The sequence below is a fragment of the Ceratotherium simum genome, chromosome 3, assembly GCF_057802395.1.
Source record: "Ceratotherium simum simum isolate JZ-2026a chromosome 3, ASM5780239v1, whole genome shotgun sequence".
Classification (NCBI taxonomy): domain Eukaryota; kingdom Metazoa; phylum Chordata; class Mammalia; order Perissodactyla; family Rhinocerotidae; genus Ceratotherium; species Ceratotherium simum.
This window is the reverse complement of record NC_141902.1, coordinates 87,988,377-88,002,383: the sequence shown is the minus strand read 5'-3', so window position 1 is coordinate 88,002,383 and position 14,007 is coordinate 87,988,377. Positions and strand designations below refer to the sequence as shown.

At 44.4% G+C, this 14,007-nt stretch overlaps 1 protein-coding gene across 2 annotated transcripts in view; it reads left to right on the top strand.

Moving 5' to 3' along the window:
• Nucleotides 1-14,007, top strand: part of SLCO3A1 (solute carrier organic anion transporter family member 3A1) — a 294,020-nt gene that overhangs the window by 273,613 nt on the left and 6,400 nt on the right. The window contains exon 10 of one of the 2 annotated variants that reach the window (XM_004431917.3): nucleotides 10,635-10,877. In XM_004431917.3, coding sequence (XP_004431974.1) covers nucleotides 10,635-10,877 — 243 coding nt within the window. Of the gene's footprint in view, nucleotides 1-10,634; nucleotides 12,099-14,007 lie in introns of those variants that run through there. The other variant, XM_004431916.3, reaches the window with a different exon arrangement.

Genomic DNA, 14,007 nt, shown 5'->3' with positions numbered 1-14,007 from the left:
CCATTATGGTCTATAATCCCAGTAGGATTTATGTTCCCCTTTAAAATTCTGGAAAGAAAATGTTTATAGACTTGGAAAGGGCCTATGATATATGGAAGGGGAAAAAGTGGTCTATAATATACTATATACTTAAATGTTTTTAAAGTACACTCATGTGTGACTTAATGATGGGGATATGTTCTGAGAAATGTGTCTATAGGCGATTTCATCATTATGCGAACATCAGAGAGTGTACGTACACCCTCCTAGATGGTACAGCCTGCTACACACCTGGGCTACATGGTGCTGATCTTATGGGACCACTGTTGTATAGGCGGTCTGTTGTTGACTGAAACATCATTGTGTGGTGCATGACTGTACTTTGCTCAATTTTTATCATTTTCTCTATCGTTTAACTAGTAATCTTATTGCCAGAGTGCCACATCTCGTGTTTTATTCCAAATGTGTAGCATCATAATTCTGTCATATATGCAGTCCATCATTGACTGAAATGTCATGTGGCACATGACTGTATATATAAACATGGAAAATATTTTGTTTTAAAATTTTTTTTTTTTTAAAGATTTTATTTATTTTTTTTTCCCCCAAAGCCCCAGTGGATAGTTGTGTGTCGTAGCTGCACATCCTTCTAGTTGCTGTATGTGGGACTCGGCCTCAGGATGAACGGAGAAGTGGTGCCTCGATGCGCACCCGGGATCCGAACCCCGGGCCACCAGCATCGCAGCGCGCGCACTTAACCACCAAGCCACAGGGCCAGCCCATGTTTTAAAATTTTTAATGAATGTATTTGTCTATTTTATAATGAGACTAATTCCAATATAATTGATATATGAAAGAAGAAAAATATTCACCCTTAGATCCGTTAATGAAATGAGGTCTTCCCTGGGGAATGGCAAATACATGGCATCCGCCCCTCCTCATTTCCCTTCTCTCCTTGTAGCAAATAATTTCCAATCAATTGCTGTGATCCTTTCAGCTGTGCCCGGGACAAGGCCCCCCCCCCCCCCAGACCCCCGAATCTTCTCAATCACTATCAATCCATGTATGTTGGTACACATGGGGAAACTTAAATGTCATTTTTGTCTTATTTCAATTTCGTGGAAAATAGAAATGCTCTAGGTGTGAGTATAGATACTGAGTTAAAACAAGTTCAGGGGGCCGGCCTGGTGGTGTAGTGGTTAAGTTCGCATGTTCAGCTTCGGCGGTCCGGGGTTGGCTGGTTCGGATCTTGGGTGCAGACCTACTCACCACTCATCAAGCCATGCTGAGGCGACATCCCATATAGAAGAGCTACAGCTCTACAACTATGATACACAACTATGTACTGGGGCTTTGGGGAGAAAAAAGAAAAAGTGGAAGATGGGCAACAGATGTTAGCACAGGGTCAATCTCCCTCAAAAAAAAAAAAAAACTTCAGTAGTAATTCAAACTAAAACATATAGGCCTTCCTCGAAGTTGCAGTGGCTTGTAGAACTCTGTAACCACACAGAGTAATAATTATGCTGATTTTTTTCTCTTATTACTGGGAGGGTAGAATATGCATGTGCCGTGATGCCTACCACTCTCACTCTGATTTGGGTGGATGGATAGATAGATGAATGTGTAATATCAGGCAGCAAGTTGGGGACTCTTATTTCTGAACACGGTGGAACCATTCTACATACACATTCAGTCAACAAACTAATGTTTATTGAGCCCTAATGTGTTCAAAGCTCCATGGACCACACCCAGGTAAGTGAGCACAGCCCTGCTCTTAGGGAGTCCTCTTGGAACCTGACCAGGGAAGGTGGGAGCCCCCCATCTGTGGAGTTGCTGTAGAGGTCTCTGCACCTCTAAAAAGATACTAAGGATCAACATCGCTGGTAAAAAATTGTTACCCTTCAGAATAATTTTGATAGCAAAAAATGAAAAAATTCCGAGATATTTCTGAAAAGTTAATGAAAATTATAGGACACTTGAAGACAGAACTGAAAATTATAGAGCATGTATAATGTGACACTGTTAAGATCATTGTATGTTGCTCTAAAGCAGTTTTACTATTGGTACGTCTGCCCCAGGAATAATCAACCATGCATTATCTAGAACAGTATTTTCCAACTTCCATGACTGTGATGCACAGCAAGAGATACGTTTTACAGTATAGCCCAGTACACACATACATATGCATAGATATAGCTGAAACAAAAATTTCATGAAAAAATACCCACCCTTAATATGTACAATGCATTCTAATATTTTCTATTCTATTGCATGCTTTTTAAAAAGTTGGTCATAACCCACCATATTGATTTTACTGCCCATTATAGGTCACAAATCACAATTTGGAAAACTCTGCTCTAGAAGGATATGACACAGTTTCATCTTTTAATTACAAATAGCTTACCAAAGAAGTGCTTGCATTTGGCCTGATTCCATTTCCAGCAGCACCCAATAAGATTACGCACCATAATTGTTAATGAGGGGCCAACCAAGAAATCAGATTCCATGACGCTGTCAACCTTTGTACTTGGCTCTGCATGGGTAATGGGGATACAGTGGGGGCATCACGGTTTACTGTGATGAAATCTGAGATGGAGTCAGCACAGGTGCAACAGGGACATGTGGAAGAGCCACCTAACCTGGCCTGGGGATGGGGCAAGGGTGTCGGTTTGAAAGATGTGATGTCTACCTAAGTCATGAAGGATGAGGAAGAGTTACCCAGATGAACAGGAAGGAGAGAGTGCTTTAGAATTGAGGGACTTGAAGGAGTAAAAGCTGGGGAGTGAGCATAGGCTATATGCTGATAGAGGTCCAAGCTGAGATGGTGGCTACCAAGATGGCGAGATGTGGGTGGAAGAAGACCTGTCAAGGCTTAGTCTCTGAAGTGTACCGACTGGGGTATCTGAGAAGGAAGAATCCACAGTGACAGCTCCTTAAAAAGGCTTGGGTGACGTGATACATGGGGGTATTATCTATTGAAACAGGAAGACCAGGATGAGGAGCAAGTTGGGAGTGGTATAGACCAACGCTGTCCAACGAAACTTTCTTTGATGATGGAAATGCTCCATATCTATGCTACATGTCGTTATTGGGCACTTGAAATGTGGCTTCTGTAAACTAATTTCATTTAATTTTTTTTGATTTTCATTTCAGTAGCTGCATGTGGTCAGGGGCTATCATATTGGACAGTGTGTATAAAAAGGATCAGTCTTTGACACACCACCCTACGTGGGTCAGAGCGTGAGGAAGCAGAGGCAGCAAGGGGAGACCACTCTTTCCAGATACTTGGCTGTGATGAATGTAAAGAAAGAGGGCAAGACCCAGAAGTGAATGTGAGATTATATTCCCTTATAGCTTTAAATACTAATGGAAAGAAGTTGCTAGAAAGAACAGGGGCAGAGACTGCAGTGGCACAGGTCAGTGTGGTAGCAAGAGCTTCCCAAATAGCCCTTGGCAGCCCTGGAGTAGAAGAGGGAACATGGTTGTTGGTATCAGTGGCAGGTGCGGTGGAAGGAATGTGGAGCAGAGAAATTAAAGATGGTGGTCACAGTGGGGCTAAAGTGATAGACTATGGTGCCTAGGCTGGATAAGGAAGCAGTAAAGATAGGAGAGGGAAGAGAGGACAAAAAGATCAAGGAGCTTGAGAACTGGATGTAGTAAATCATGGAAAAAAAAATTGAAATCTGTGGCCAAAGCTTTGTTGTCTGACTTTGAGATTATGGAGGTAGAGCAATTCTGAGAGAAGACAAAACCCAGGTGTGGAGTGACCAGAGAGGAGAGAGAGTGAACAGCCTTCACGTTGAGGATGAGTTGTTGAAAGGCCAGAGTGTAGAATCGCATGTCCGTGGAGAACAGAACAGTGGCAGAAGTTGAGTGGGGGAGGACACTGAGCTGGATAAGGGTCAGTAAATTCGGAGTAAACTGAATGACTTACTTATAGCAGAATTCCTGACGTAATCACATCTATCCTTCATCCTTTTGCAAATGCCCTGATCACTGCTTTTCTTGCTGGGTGTGGGCAAACTGTCTGTTCAAGGGTCTGATCCAGAATCGTGCTCCTGGGGTCTACTGCATGCCGTGGATGGATTAATTAAATTAATGGAAATGAACATTCACTGAGATCCTGCTATGTCCAAGGCACTGTTCTAGATGCTGCAAAGGATGTAAAAATAAACAGGAGTCAGATCCTGCCTCTAGAGGGCTCCAGTAGGAGAATGACGCAAAAGTATGGGGAATGTGTAGGACTAGAAGAGTTGAGACCTTGAATTTCAAGGGAAAAAAGATTTTACTTGATTAAGTAGTTGCCAGTGTGGAGCAAATGATGGATTAAGACGGGAGAGTGGATGTACATTCAGAATTCTGATTTAGGAAGATCACCCTGAGAGAAAGGTGCGAGGTGGTTCGACAGGATGCACTGAGGTGAGAAGGAGCTGATCAGGGTAAAGCAATGAGATTAAAAGCCCAGGACAAACGGAAGCCATATCGTGGAGGTAACATCTGTTGAACCCGCCAACTGACTAGACGAGAGCAAGAGAGAAGCGGCAGAAGCTCGAGATTAAGCTGAGGATTTGAGCCCCTGTGACTGGGACAAGCCTTTAGTAGAATAAGATAACAGTCAGTCAGGTGTCTCAAGGGAATTGTGAGCGCAGGGCTGGTCTCGCCCCCACAAACGCCTGCTCTTAGTTTTCCAGAACAACCCGCTGGGCAAACAGCATTGGGAACGTGAGCCTCAGGGTGCACCTCTGTATACAGGTGTCATTCCTAAGCAGACCGTCCTTGGGTCTTGAGTGAATTGTGAACTAGTCTAGGAGAAGTGCGTCTTGACAACTCCTGATGTGGCTCATCAACCATTTGTTGAGCTCCTGCTGTAAAGTCTGGAATATAAACAAGTTCTATAGGCAAGTGGGAGAAATGAGCACATTAAATGAGTGCTTTGGAAGAAGGAAGCACAGCGTGCCAGAGACCCAAGATGAGAGGCCATGCACCCAGCTGTGGGATGGTAGGGAGCAGGATACAGTGGCTGGAATGCATAGAAGACCCTTTCCACTCACCTATGCGTTTATTTGCTTATTCAGCAAACATTTATTAAACACCAATGGTGTGCCTGACTTCTTGAAATACCTGCACCACCCAGGATCTACTTCCCTACCTGTGCTAAGGTGACACTGCATATTTACCATGGGCCCCTCTGCAGTCAGGCACACCTGGGTTTGAGTCCAGCTCTGCTATTGCTGACCGTGGGGCCTTTGGCAGGTTATTTAAGCTCTTTGAGCCTTAGTGACTTGAACAAGGTGGCCAGGAATGAAATGAGAACACAGTAGCTCCTCCCAACTTCTCGGATTTAAGAAAAGTGAATGTCAGGTGTCCATGGACAATGCTGGCTACTGTCAACAGTCCAGTCTCTTTCTTGGCATTGCTGAGGCAGAGAAACTCATTAATCCTTTCAGGAGAACCTACTTTTTGGCATCCCCCTCTCTAGTTTGTGCTGGACATAACAGTAATTCCATCAGGTTGAATAGAGATTCCACGGTGAATTCCAGTCTTGACAGGTAAGCTGGAGAGGAACGGACCTCTTTTGAAATGTAAATGGCAGAATAATTTTCAGCTTCCATTTTGTCCCGTAAAGGAGTGAGAATTTATGTTTCTTACAAAAGCCTTTGTGTTCACCTTTTAAGTTTAGGCCGAAGAATATAAATAGGCCCGACCTTTTCAACCAGGGGAGTGAATTAAATAGCCAAGATACAAGACCCTGAGGTTTAATCTTTGTTACTAGATTTCAGGAAAACAGAGACAATTTCCTTAAGTGGTGCTGCAATTTTTGCATTGAAATATATATAGCTGCAATTTGGGCCTGAATGTAATAGGAAATAAGATTTAATCCTTTTAACATTCCCTATAATAGCACGTAACTGCACTGAGCCTCCGGATACCCTCCCCCCAACATACTGTGGGTTCCGGGTGTCCCAGTGATGGGATCCCAGTTAATGCCTACTTCATCCATTAGCTCATCCCAAGGAGAAGAGAGGGCACAAGGGAGAGGACTGCTCTTGCAGCTCCAGGGAAGAGAGCGTTCTTTTAAAACACAGATCATAAAGAAATACTACACCGTCATCACCCTCCCTCCTATTCCTTAGGTAACTGAGGGCACAACATAGTGAAGACGCTCAGAGCAGAAATACGCACTAACGTACACCTTACCCACCTGGCCTCCCTGCTGGAAGCCACTAATCATCCTCCTAACCGATTTATTCCTGTGACATGAAGGATTCTTGCCACTTGGAGTTATTTGCTGAATCTTGAAGGGTATTCTGCATATCTTCTCTGGAGACGGTGATTTAAAAGAGGACAAATTTTCATTTATCCAAATGAAATCCAAAGAACAGGAAAGGAACCAGATTTGTTGAGAGCCCATTCTATGAGGGGCTTTCACAAATGCTATCTCACTTAAACCATAGAAAAACTCAATATAAGAAGGCTTTATTGTGCCCATTTTATAAACAATGAAACAGATTCAGTAAAGTGGAGAAACTTGACCAGGGCCACACAGTTGCCAAGTGGCAGAGTCAGAATCCAAAATCAGCTGTCTCTGGTTCCAAAGTTTGTTTCCTCCCTGCCACCAAGCAAATACTGCCTGAGCTGTTCTCCAGATACCGAGAGAGTTTGTTTACCAAATGACCGTCTCCCAGCTTTCTCACAGCATTAACAACCCAGAGAAGGGAACACTCCTCACTTTGCAAAGATCGGAACCTCTGTGTATGTGTATTTCCTCCTGCACACTTTGCAAAGATCAGAACCCCTGTATGTTTCACTCCAAAAGCTTCAAAATGAGGCTTCCACAAGCCAGGTATTCCCAAGAGCTTAGTGGAAGGGTAAATAAAATGTTTCTGTAGCCCTGGAAATCTTTGATGAGAACTCTAAAATCTCAAATCAACAAACTTTGTATTGGTAGGAAGGAGATTATTGGGTTTGGGGTTTTGAAATATCAAGCCTGGGACAAATAATCTCTCTCAGCCTCAGTTTCTCTACAGGTAAATAAGGGGTGTTATGGGTTGTGGAGGGCATTCATGACGTGTGTAGAGCACCCTCTGCAGTGCTGGGGTGCGGGGGATCAACAGACCATGGTTATGGTTACAGTCATACTGGAGAAGTCTCCCATTGGTGTCTGGAGAGCCAGCATTCTGCAGGGACTGCCCGGGCTTTTATTTGGTCCACCTGAGTGATAAACATAAGAATGGCTGCATGTGAAAATTAGTCAAGTGGAACTCTCATCTGTGACTAATCACAAGAGTTCTAGAATGGCCAAGGCCTCTAATGAAAGAGATCTAGCCAATTCTTCATCTCTAGTATTCTTTGCATACCTGGAATTCAGGACCCGGTAGCTAGAGTGCCCCTTTGGGAGAGAATTTTAAGTCAATAAAAAGGAAAAGATGAATTTGGTGGAAAAGCCAATATTTTCTCTATTCAGAAATATAAAAGGAATCTCATAAACGTTATACTTAAGGTACCAACCCAGAGTTTATTCTAAGCTCTCACCCCAAATCCCCTGTGTGACATAAATAAGCAGAAGTTCTGGCCGTGTGGAGGGACCAGACCCTTGCGTAACCCTGACCTCATTTGCATCAGTGCTCACCGTGACCCTGACCAGGCAGGTGGTGGTAGTTGCATTTTAAAGATCAAAAAACAGGCACCGAGAGAGAAAGTAGCTTGCCCCAAGCTTCCAGCTCCTTAACTTAAATGTTCTTTCATGTCTACCACAAATGTTCTCCAAAATATTGAGTCTAATATGAAAAACTTTGCTAGATGCTTAGCTTTCTAATTTCTGTTTGAAGGCTTCATCTGACTCTTTCCAGGGTCTTGTCACCTGGTCGTAGAGCTTGACAATAGGATAAAATGGACACTGTTGGCACATAGAAACATGCCCTACTTTAAAGATTTTATTTATTCAGTTTTTCCCCCCAAAGCCCCAGTAGATAGTTGTATGTCATAGGTTCACATCCTTCTAGTTGCCGTACGTGGGACTCGGCCTCACGTTGGACGGAGAAGCGGTGCCTCGGGGCGCGCCCGGGATCCGAACCCGGGCCGCCAGCATCAGAGCGCGCGCACTTAACCGCTAAGCCACGGAGCCGGCCCCACATGCCCTACTTTAAAGTCAGCTCGATATTATAAAGATTCTCACTCAGATACATGAAGAAATTACATATTGGCATTTTAGAGGGATATTTTGGGTTAAGAAAGTATTAATGGTTCCTTTAAATTGTAGATTTACTCCGATGTGCTTAAACCATGCCTTGATTAGCCCAACTTGGATCTGTGCACAACTCTTCAGGCGCCCATGCATTGAGGGACAAGGGGCCTCTGTACTCTCCTTCCTTCCCACGGCAGAGCCTTTACCAGAGGTGTTGTTGTCTTAGCTCCCCATTGCCTGGTGGTTTGGGGTCCAGGACGAAATGAAGTGACCTCGAGAGAGGCAGAAGGAAAGGGGAGGGAGGAGCATTTGGGAGCTAATCACAACCTAATAAAACTGCGAAATGGAAGGATGAATGGATGTGACTTATCCCACGGGGCCATAGGAACCGGCCAGACTTGTCCCATTTGTCCCCAAGTCTATCCATAATTTAAATTAGCTCCAGATCTCCATTTCTTTACCTAAATAATGTGGAGTGTAGCTTAGTTTCTATTATGTGGTTGCCATGACAGTTCCTCCTGTTGGCTCTCTTTTAAGTTAAATGAAGAAAGGCATTCGTTTAGAGGCCGGAGAACACACACTGGTGGATGAGGAAGGTCTCAAACCGCGGGGCAGCCTTTTGGCCAGTGAATGCTGGGGTATGAGTTTCCATTCACCAAGACCAACCTGACCTGGAAGCTGCAAAGAGGGAGCAGGTTGTGGGGGATTTTGAGCTAGGAGTTTGTTTATTAGATCAAGCTGCCTGGAAGTTTAATGAGGTTTCAACTAAAATTCAGGAGAAACTCGGGAGTTTCTCTTTGGGGTAACAAGCGACAGAGCTGGAGAGGGCTAAGGATGTGCTGAGGCACCTGGGCCTGGGGAGCCGGGAGCTCTGCCAACCTCATTAGCACTGATGGGATAATGCCGTCCCCCTCTCCTGCCATTCCAGTCCTGGCATTAAAATCAAGGAAGTGCTGCTTCCTTCATTAAACCTTCTCCCTGCCAGGCTGCCCTCTGAGGGCCCATGAGAGAGGCGGCCTTGCAGTGTATATAACGGGGGCATTCTTATGGCGATCGTGGATGAACTCCAGGCGTCCATGAACCCCCTGAAATATGGGTGTGACTTTGTGGGTGGATGCGTTTTTCTGGACTAAGGGTCTGTATCTTATCAGATTCTCAGAGGGACCTTCCTTAATAAAAAGTGAAACTCAGTCCAGGACCGGCCCTGGAAAGAACACTCTGGATAGTGGGATACCTCGGCAATGAGATCTCGCAATTGGTGCCTCCTGCATCCAGGGGTCACTTACCTCTTCTGAGGTCTCTCACAGAAGGTGATTGGCACCCATTCTGGCCTTGGGGGCACTGTTTTGCCTGAAGCAATTAATTCATATTAATGACTCATCCATTGCTTTCCTGTAGTACAGATGAAACTTTTTTTTCCCCCCAACAGGCCAGAATCACCTGGAATGTTTATTTTAACAATGCTGATGACCAGGCTGCACACCAAACATTTTGCTTTAATTGGTCTGGGATGGGAAGCCTCAGATAATTTCCATGTGCAGCCATGACTGATAATCTGTGAGCTTGGGGATAAGAGAAGGGACTTGAATACAGTGGGTAACACAGAACTGAGTTAAAGATGTAAATAGTCTTCATCTCATCTGCCTTTTTCGATGGTGTCCGAAATGCTCTATTGTAAAGCTTTTAAAACCAGTTCCCAGCTCAGAATGAAAAGTATTCTGATCCAGTGGTAATATCTAGGGGAAGGGAACCTGTCAGTATGTACGCAGATATTTCCCATCTTAAACTGTACATACACACCTGTATATTTACATATGTGTGTGCACATACATATATGATGTGTATTGTGCACATCATATGTATATACGTGTATACACTTACGTATGTATGTATACATACACACAAGGTATAGGTACTCACGTTCAACTTCTGGGCCCTCCTGGTTCCAACTCCCTCCACTCAAGGGCACACATAGCCCCAGAAGCCCCGTGCGGAGGAACAGCGTACAGAGTATGATACCTCTTTGCAGTGCCTTCTACGAGGTTGCACTTCTTTAAGTGACACCAAGAATGTCTCCCTTTGGGAAAGACTCTCTTTTTCTTCTCAGACTCTTAGCAGATGGTGATGATAGCAGCTATCATTTATTTTGTGTTTACTGTGCACCAGGCACTGTTCTAAATGCTTTTCATGTATGGGTAACCCCATTTTGCAGATGAGAAAGCTAAAGCACAGAGGGCTTAAATAACTTCACAGGTTTGTACAGTAAGTAAAAGGCAGAGCTGGGATTCAAACTCAAGCAGTTCGGCCTCTGGACAGGGTCTTTTCACCACTGTGCTATGGAACCACCAAGTGTGATATGTTAGCCCACAGTGCTGTAGGAAGAGATACACATACAGGGAAAGGGGAGGCAGTCTCTACACAGAAGCAGCCGTCAGAGCCAGAACATTAAATGTTCTTTTCCCTCCCACAGGCTTCATCCCCCCACCCCTCATCTTTGGGGCCGGCATTGACTCCACCTGCCTGTTCTGGAGCACATTCTGTGGGGAGCAAGGCGCCTGTGTCCTCTACGACAATGTGGCCTATAGATACCTGTACGTCAGCATCGCCATCGCGCTCAAGTCCTTCGCCTTTGTCCTCTACACCACCACGTGGCAGTGCCTGAGGAAAAACTATAAACGATACATCAAAAACCACGAGGGCGGGCTGAGCACCAGTGAGTTCTTTGCCTCTACTCTGACCTTAGACAATCTGGGGAGGGACCCTGTGCCCGCCAACCAGACACACAGGACAAAGTTTATCTATAACCTTGAAGATCATGAGTGGTGTGAAAACATGGAGTCCGTTTTATAGTGACTGAAGGAGGGCTGAACTCTGTATTAGTAATCAAAGGGTCATTTTTCCAAAAAAAAAAAAAAAAAAGGTTTCCAAAAAAAAAAAAACCTCAGTACACACAGAGAGACATATGCGCACACGCACGCACGCACACATATATACAACCTTTGTCTTTTTTCTCAAAATCAGAGCCAGACAGGATTCAAAATAAGGAGAGCATGGGATCGTGTGTTTGACGTGCGACCTGCTGGGGCTCAGAGTCTACTCTTTGAAGGCACCTCCTGGTTTTTCAGGATGCCGACAGCTGCAAGCAACAGGCACTGCCAAATTCAGGGAACAGTGGTGGCCAGCTTGGAGGATGGACATTTCTGGATATACATACACATACAAAACAAACAAATATTTTAAAAAGTCTACTATGAAACACAAGTTGACAACATTGCCAGGATAAGCACTAGTGACACACCCTGTGCCACCCTCCCCCTCCACATGGGGCTGGGGAGGCACGCAAGTCGGAGGAGCGGAAGGCCACTCCTCTCTCTAACTTTCGCAATATGGGTCACTGTGTAGACGACTCACCCAGTCTGCATGTGGTTCAAGGCCCCAGAGTTCTCTCAGCGATGCTAATGGGTGATCTGTGCTGGAGTCTGTAATTGGCACCTCTCACCAGCTCCATTTCCATGTTCAAGACTGAGGGCCCAAGGGGGAGCCGGGCGTGGGGGGCCAGCACCTCACCTTCCCCTGCAGCACCTCCCAGTGGTGGGCGCCCACTTCCCCCCAGCCCCACAGAGTGACCTCAGGAAGCAGTGGGCCTCACCTGGCTATGACTGACTTCGCTCAGAGCCGGTGAAACCCAACATAGTCCAAGTCATTGCTTACATTTGCCAAACATTTTGCCATTTTTAAGGAAAAAAATGCAATGCATATGAATTTCAAACTGTTGTATGTATAATCCTCTAATACTATTTTTAACTACTTCTAAAATATGTGTTAACCCTTCAGTCACTAACACAGTTCTCTAGACCGAATTTATTATGCTGGTTGGTTGCTTTTACTTTTCTCCTTTTTTTAATGCACCAAAAATATAATGTCATTCAAGGGATGCAATTAATCTATTGTAATTTTTTATCATTTTATCTTCATTTGGATATTCTGTGAAAACAATAAGAATATACAATGTGTTACAAGAAGAAAAAAAAATGCTTGAAAAAGAGTGTATATGTAGCCTGCCTTTAAAAGAATCACATTGGAGACGACAGGGGATAATGTGATGAATTGCAAATTTGCCTTCTCGCTTTATTCCCCATGAGTCAGTGATCACTGTCACGGGAAGCCCTTTTATATTCATGTTTCACATTCTTTTCAGCCTGTGGAGGAGCCACGCTTAGATGTGGGTTGTGTGTATGGGTGCAGTGCTTCTGGGGATAGGAAGGAGAGAAAGAACTGTTGTTGAGTGGTCTGTGGTGTCTGTGATAATGAATAGACCCACAAGCTCCTGGAAGCTACCGCATGTCCAATGCATGGAAACGTCAATAATGTTTTCAGGGTCAGTCTTGAACTAAGAGGCCTTTGTGTATGTTTTGAAAGTGGCTGAACCTCGAACAGCTAGAGAGCAAACCTGTCATTATTTGGGGTAAGAATTATGGGAAAAACCTCTTACAGCTTTATAAGGCCATTCCCGTAAAGGGACAGAGCTTCTGTGAGAGCACGCATATGCTCACACACCCACTCAAAAGGCCCAGTTAACTTACCTTTCGTGAGTCTTCTGTGACCTTTGTCTAGGCCACTCATGGCCCTGGGAAAGACCTCAAGGGTTTGGTTTATTTGCTTTTTCACCTCAGACACATATTTGCAGTTCACCCAGAGGGCAACAAAAGAGTCAGGAAAGAAAAAAGGGCGGGGGAGGGGGTGCCGCTGTTGTCCCAAATTTTTAACTAACACTATAAATGGAGCATTTGAGTGACAGCCCAAAACTAGAGAAACACGACCAAGCGAGGAACCGCGAGAGGAGCTTGTGTGGGGGTGCGCAGCCACCGTGATCAGCTGTTGGGGACAGGATGCTTCCGAAATAACCCTTTCATCTGTTTGTTTAGTTTTAGTCTGTCCTTGTTCATGAAAATGGGGACACTCATCAGTATGTTAACTAGTAGAAGGCAGGATTGTTTTCCAACCAATTCGTAAAATATGTATGCTCTGTCGCTCCGAAGGCTTTGAAACCATTCTATACAGGTTTGGGGTTGGTTTTGTTTTGAAAATGTATTGCTAATAGGTCACCGCCCTCATACATTATTGCATAGCTTTCCAAACTCCATACACACACGTTGAGTTCCCGTGACCTACTGTTCCATGGGGCTATTTTTTTGTGTTTTTTTAAAAAAGCTTTTTTAAAACTCTTTGCATTTTGGATTTTTTCCCTAAGATTTTAGGATGGAGAATAAGATGTTAGGATGAGCAAGGAAAACAACTCCAGGGTTCAGTTTTATCAACAATTGGATATAAATTAAAAGTCCTCTGTTGCAAGATGGTTCTAAAGTGTGTTGTGTCACCTTTTAAAATTTTAATTTCTCGGGGCCGGCCCAGTGGCGCAGCAAAGTGCGCACGCTCCGCTTTGGAGGCCCAGGGTTCGCAGGTTCAGATCCCGGGCGCGCACTGACGCACCGCTTGTCAAGCCATGCTGTGGCGGCGTCCCATATAAAGTGGAGGAAGATGGGCATGGATGTTAGCCCAGGGCCAGTCTTCCTCAGCAAAAAGGAGGAGTATTGGCATCAGATGTTAGCTCAGGGCTGATCTTCCTCAAAAAATGTTTTTTAATTTTTCTCATATACTACAGAACAGAAAACCTAGTCTGCTTTTAATTTTCCTTTTGTGCTACAAAGAACCTTTGTACATACAATGCTAGATCCAGCCCCTTGGTTGTTTGGTTTTGAGTGGTATTTTGAATGAAGAGATTTCCTGGTAAGGTCTCCGTTGGACTTACAGAAAACAAAAATGTAAGGAACGGAATAAACCTA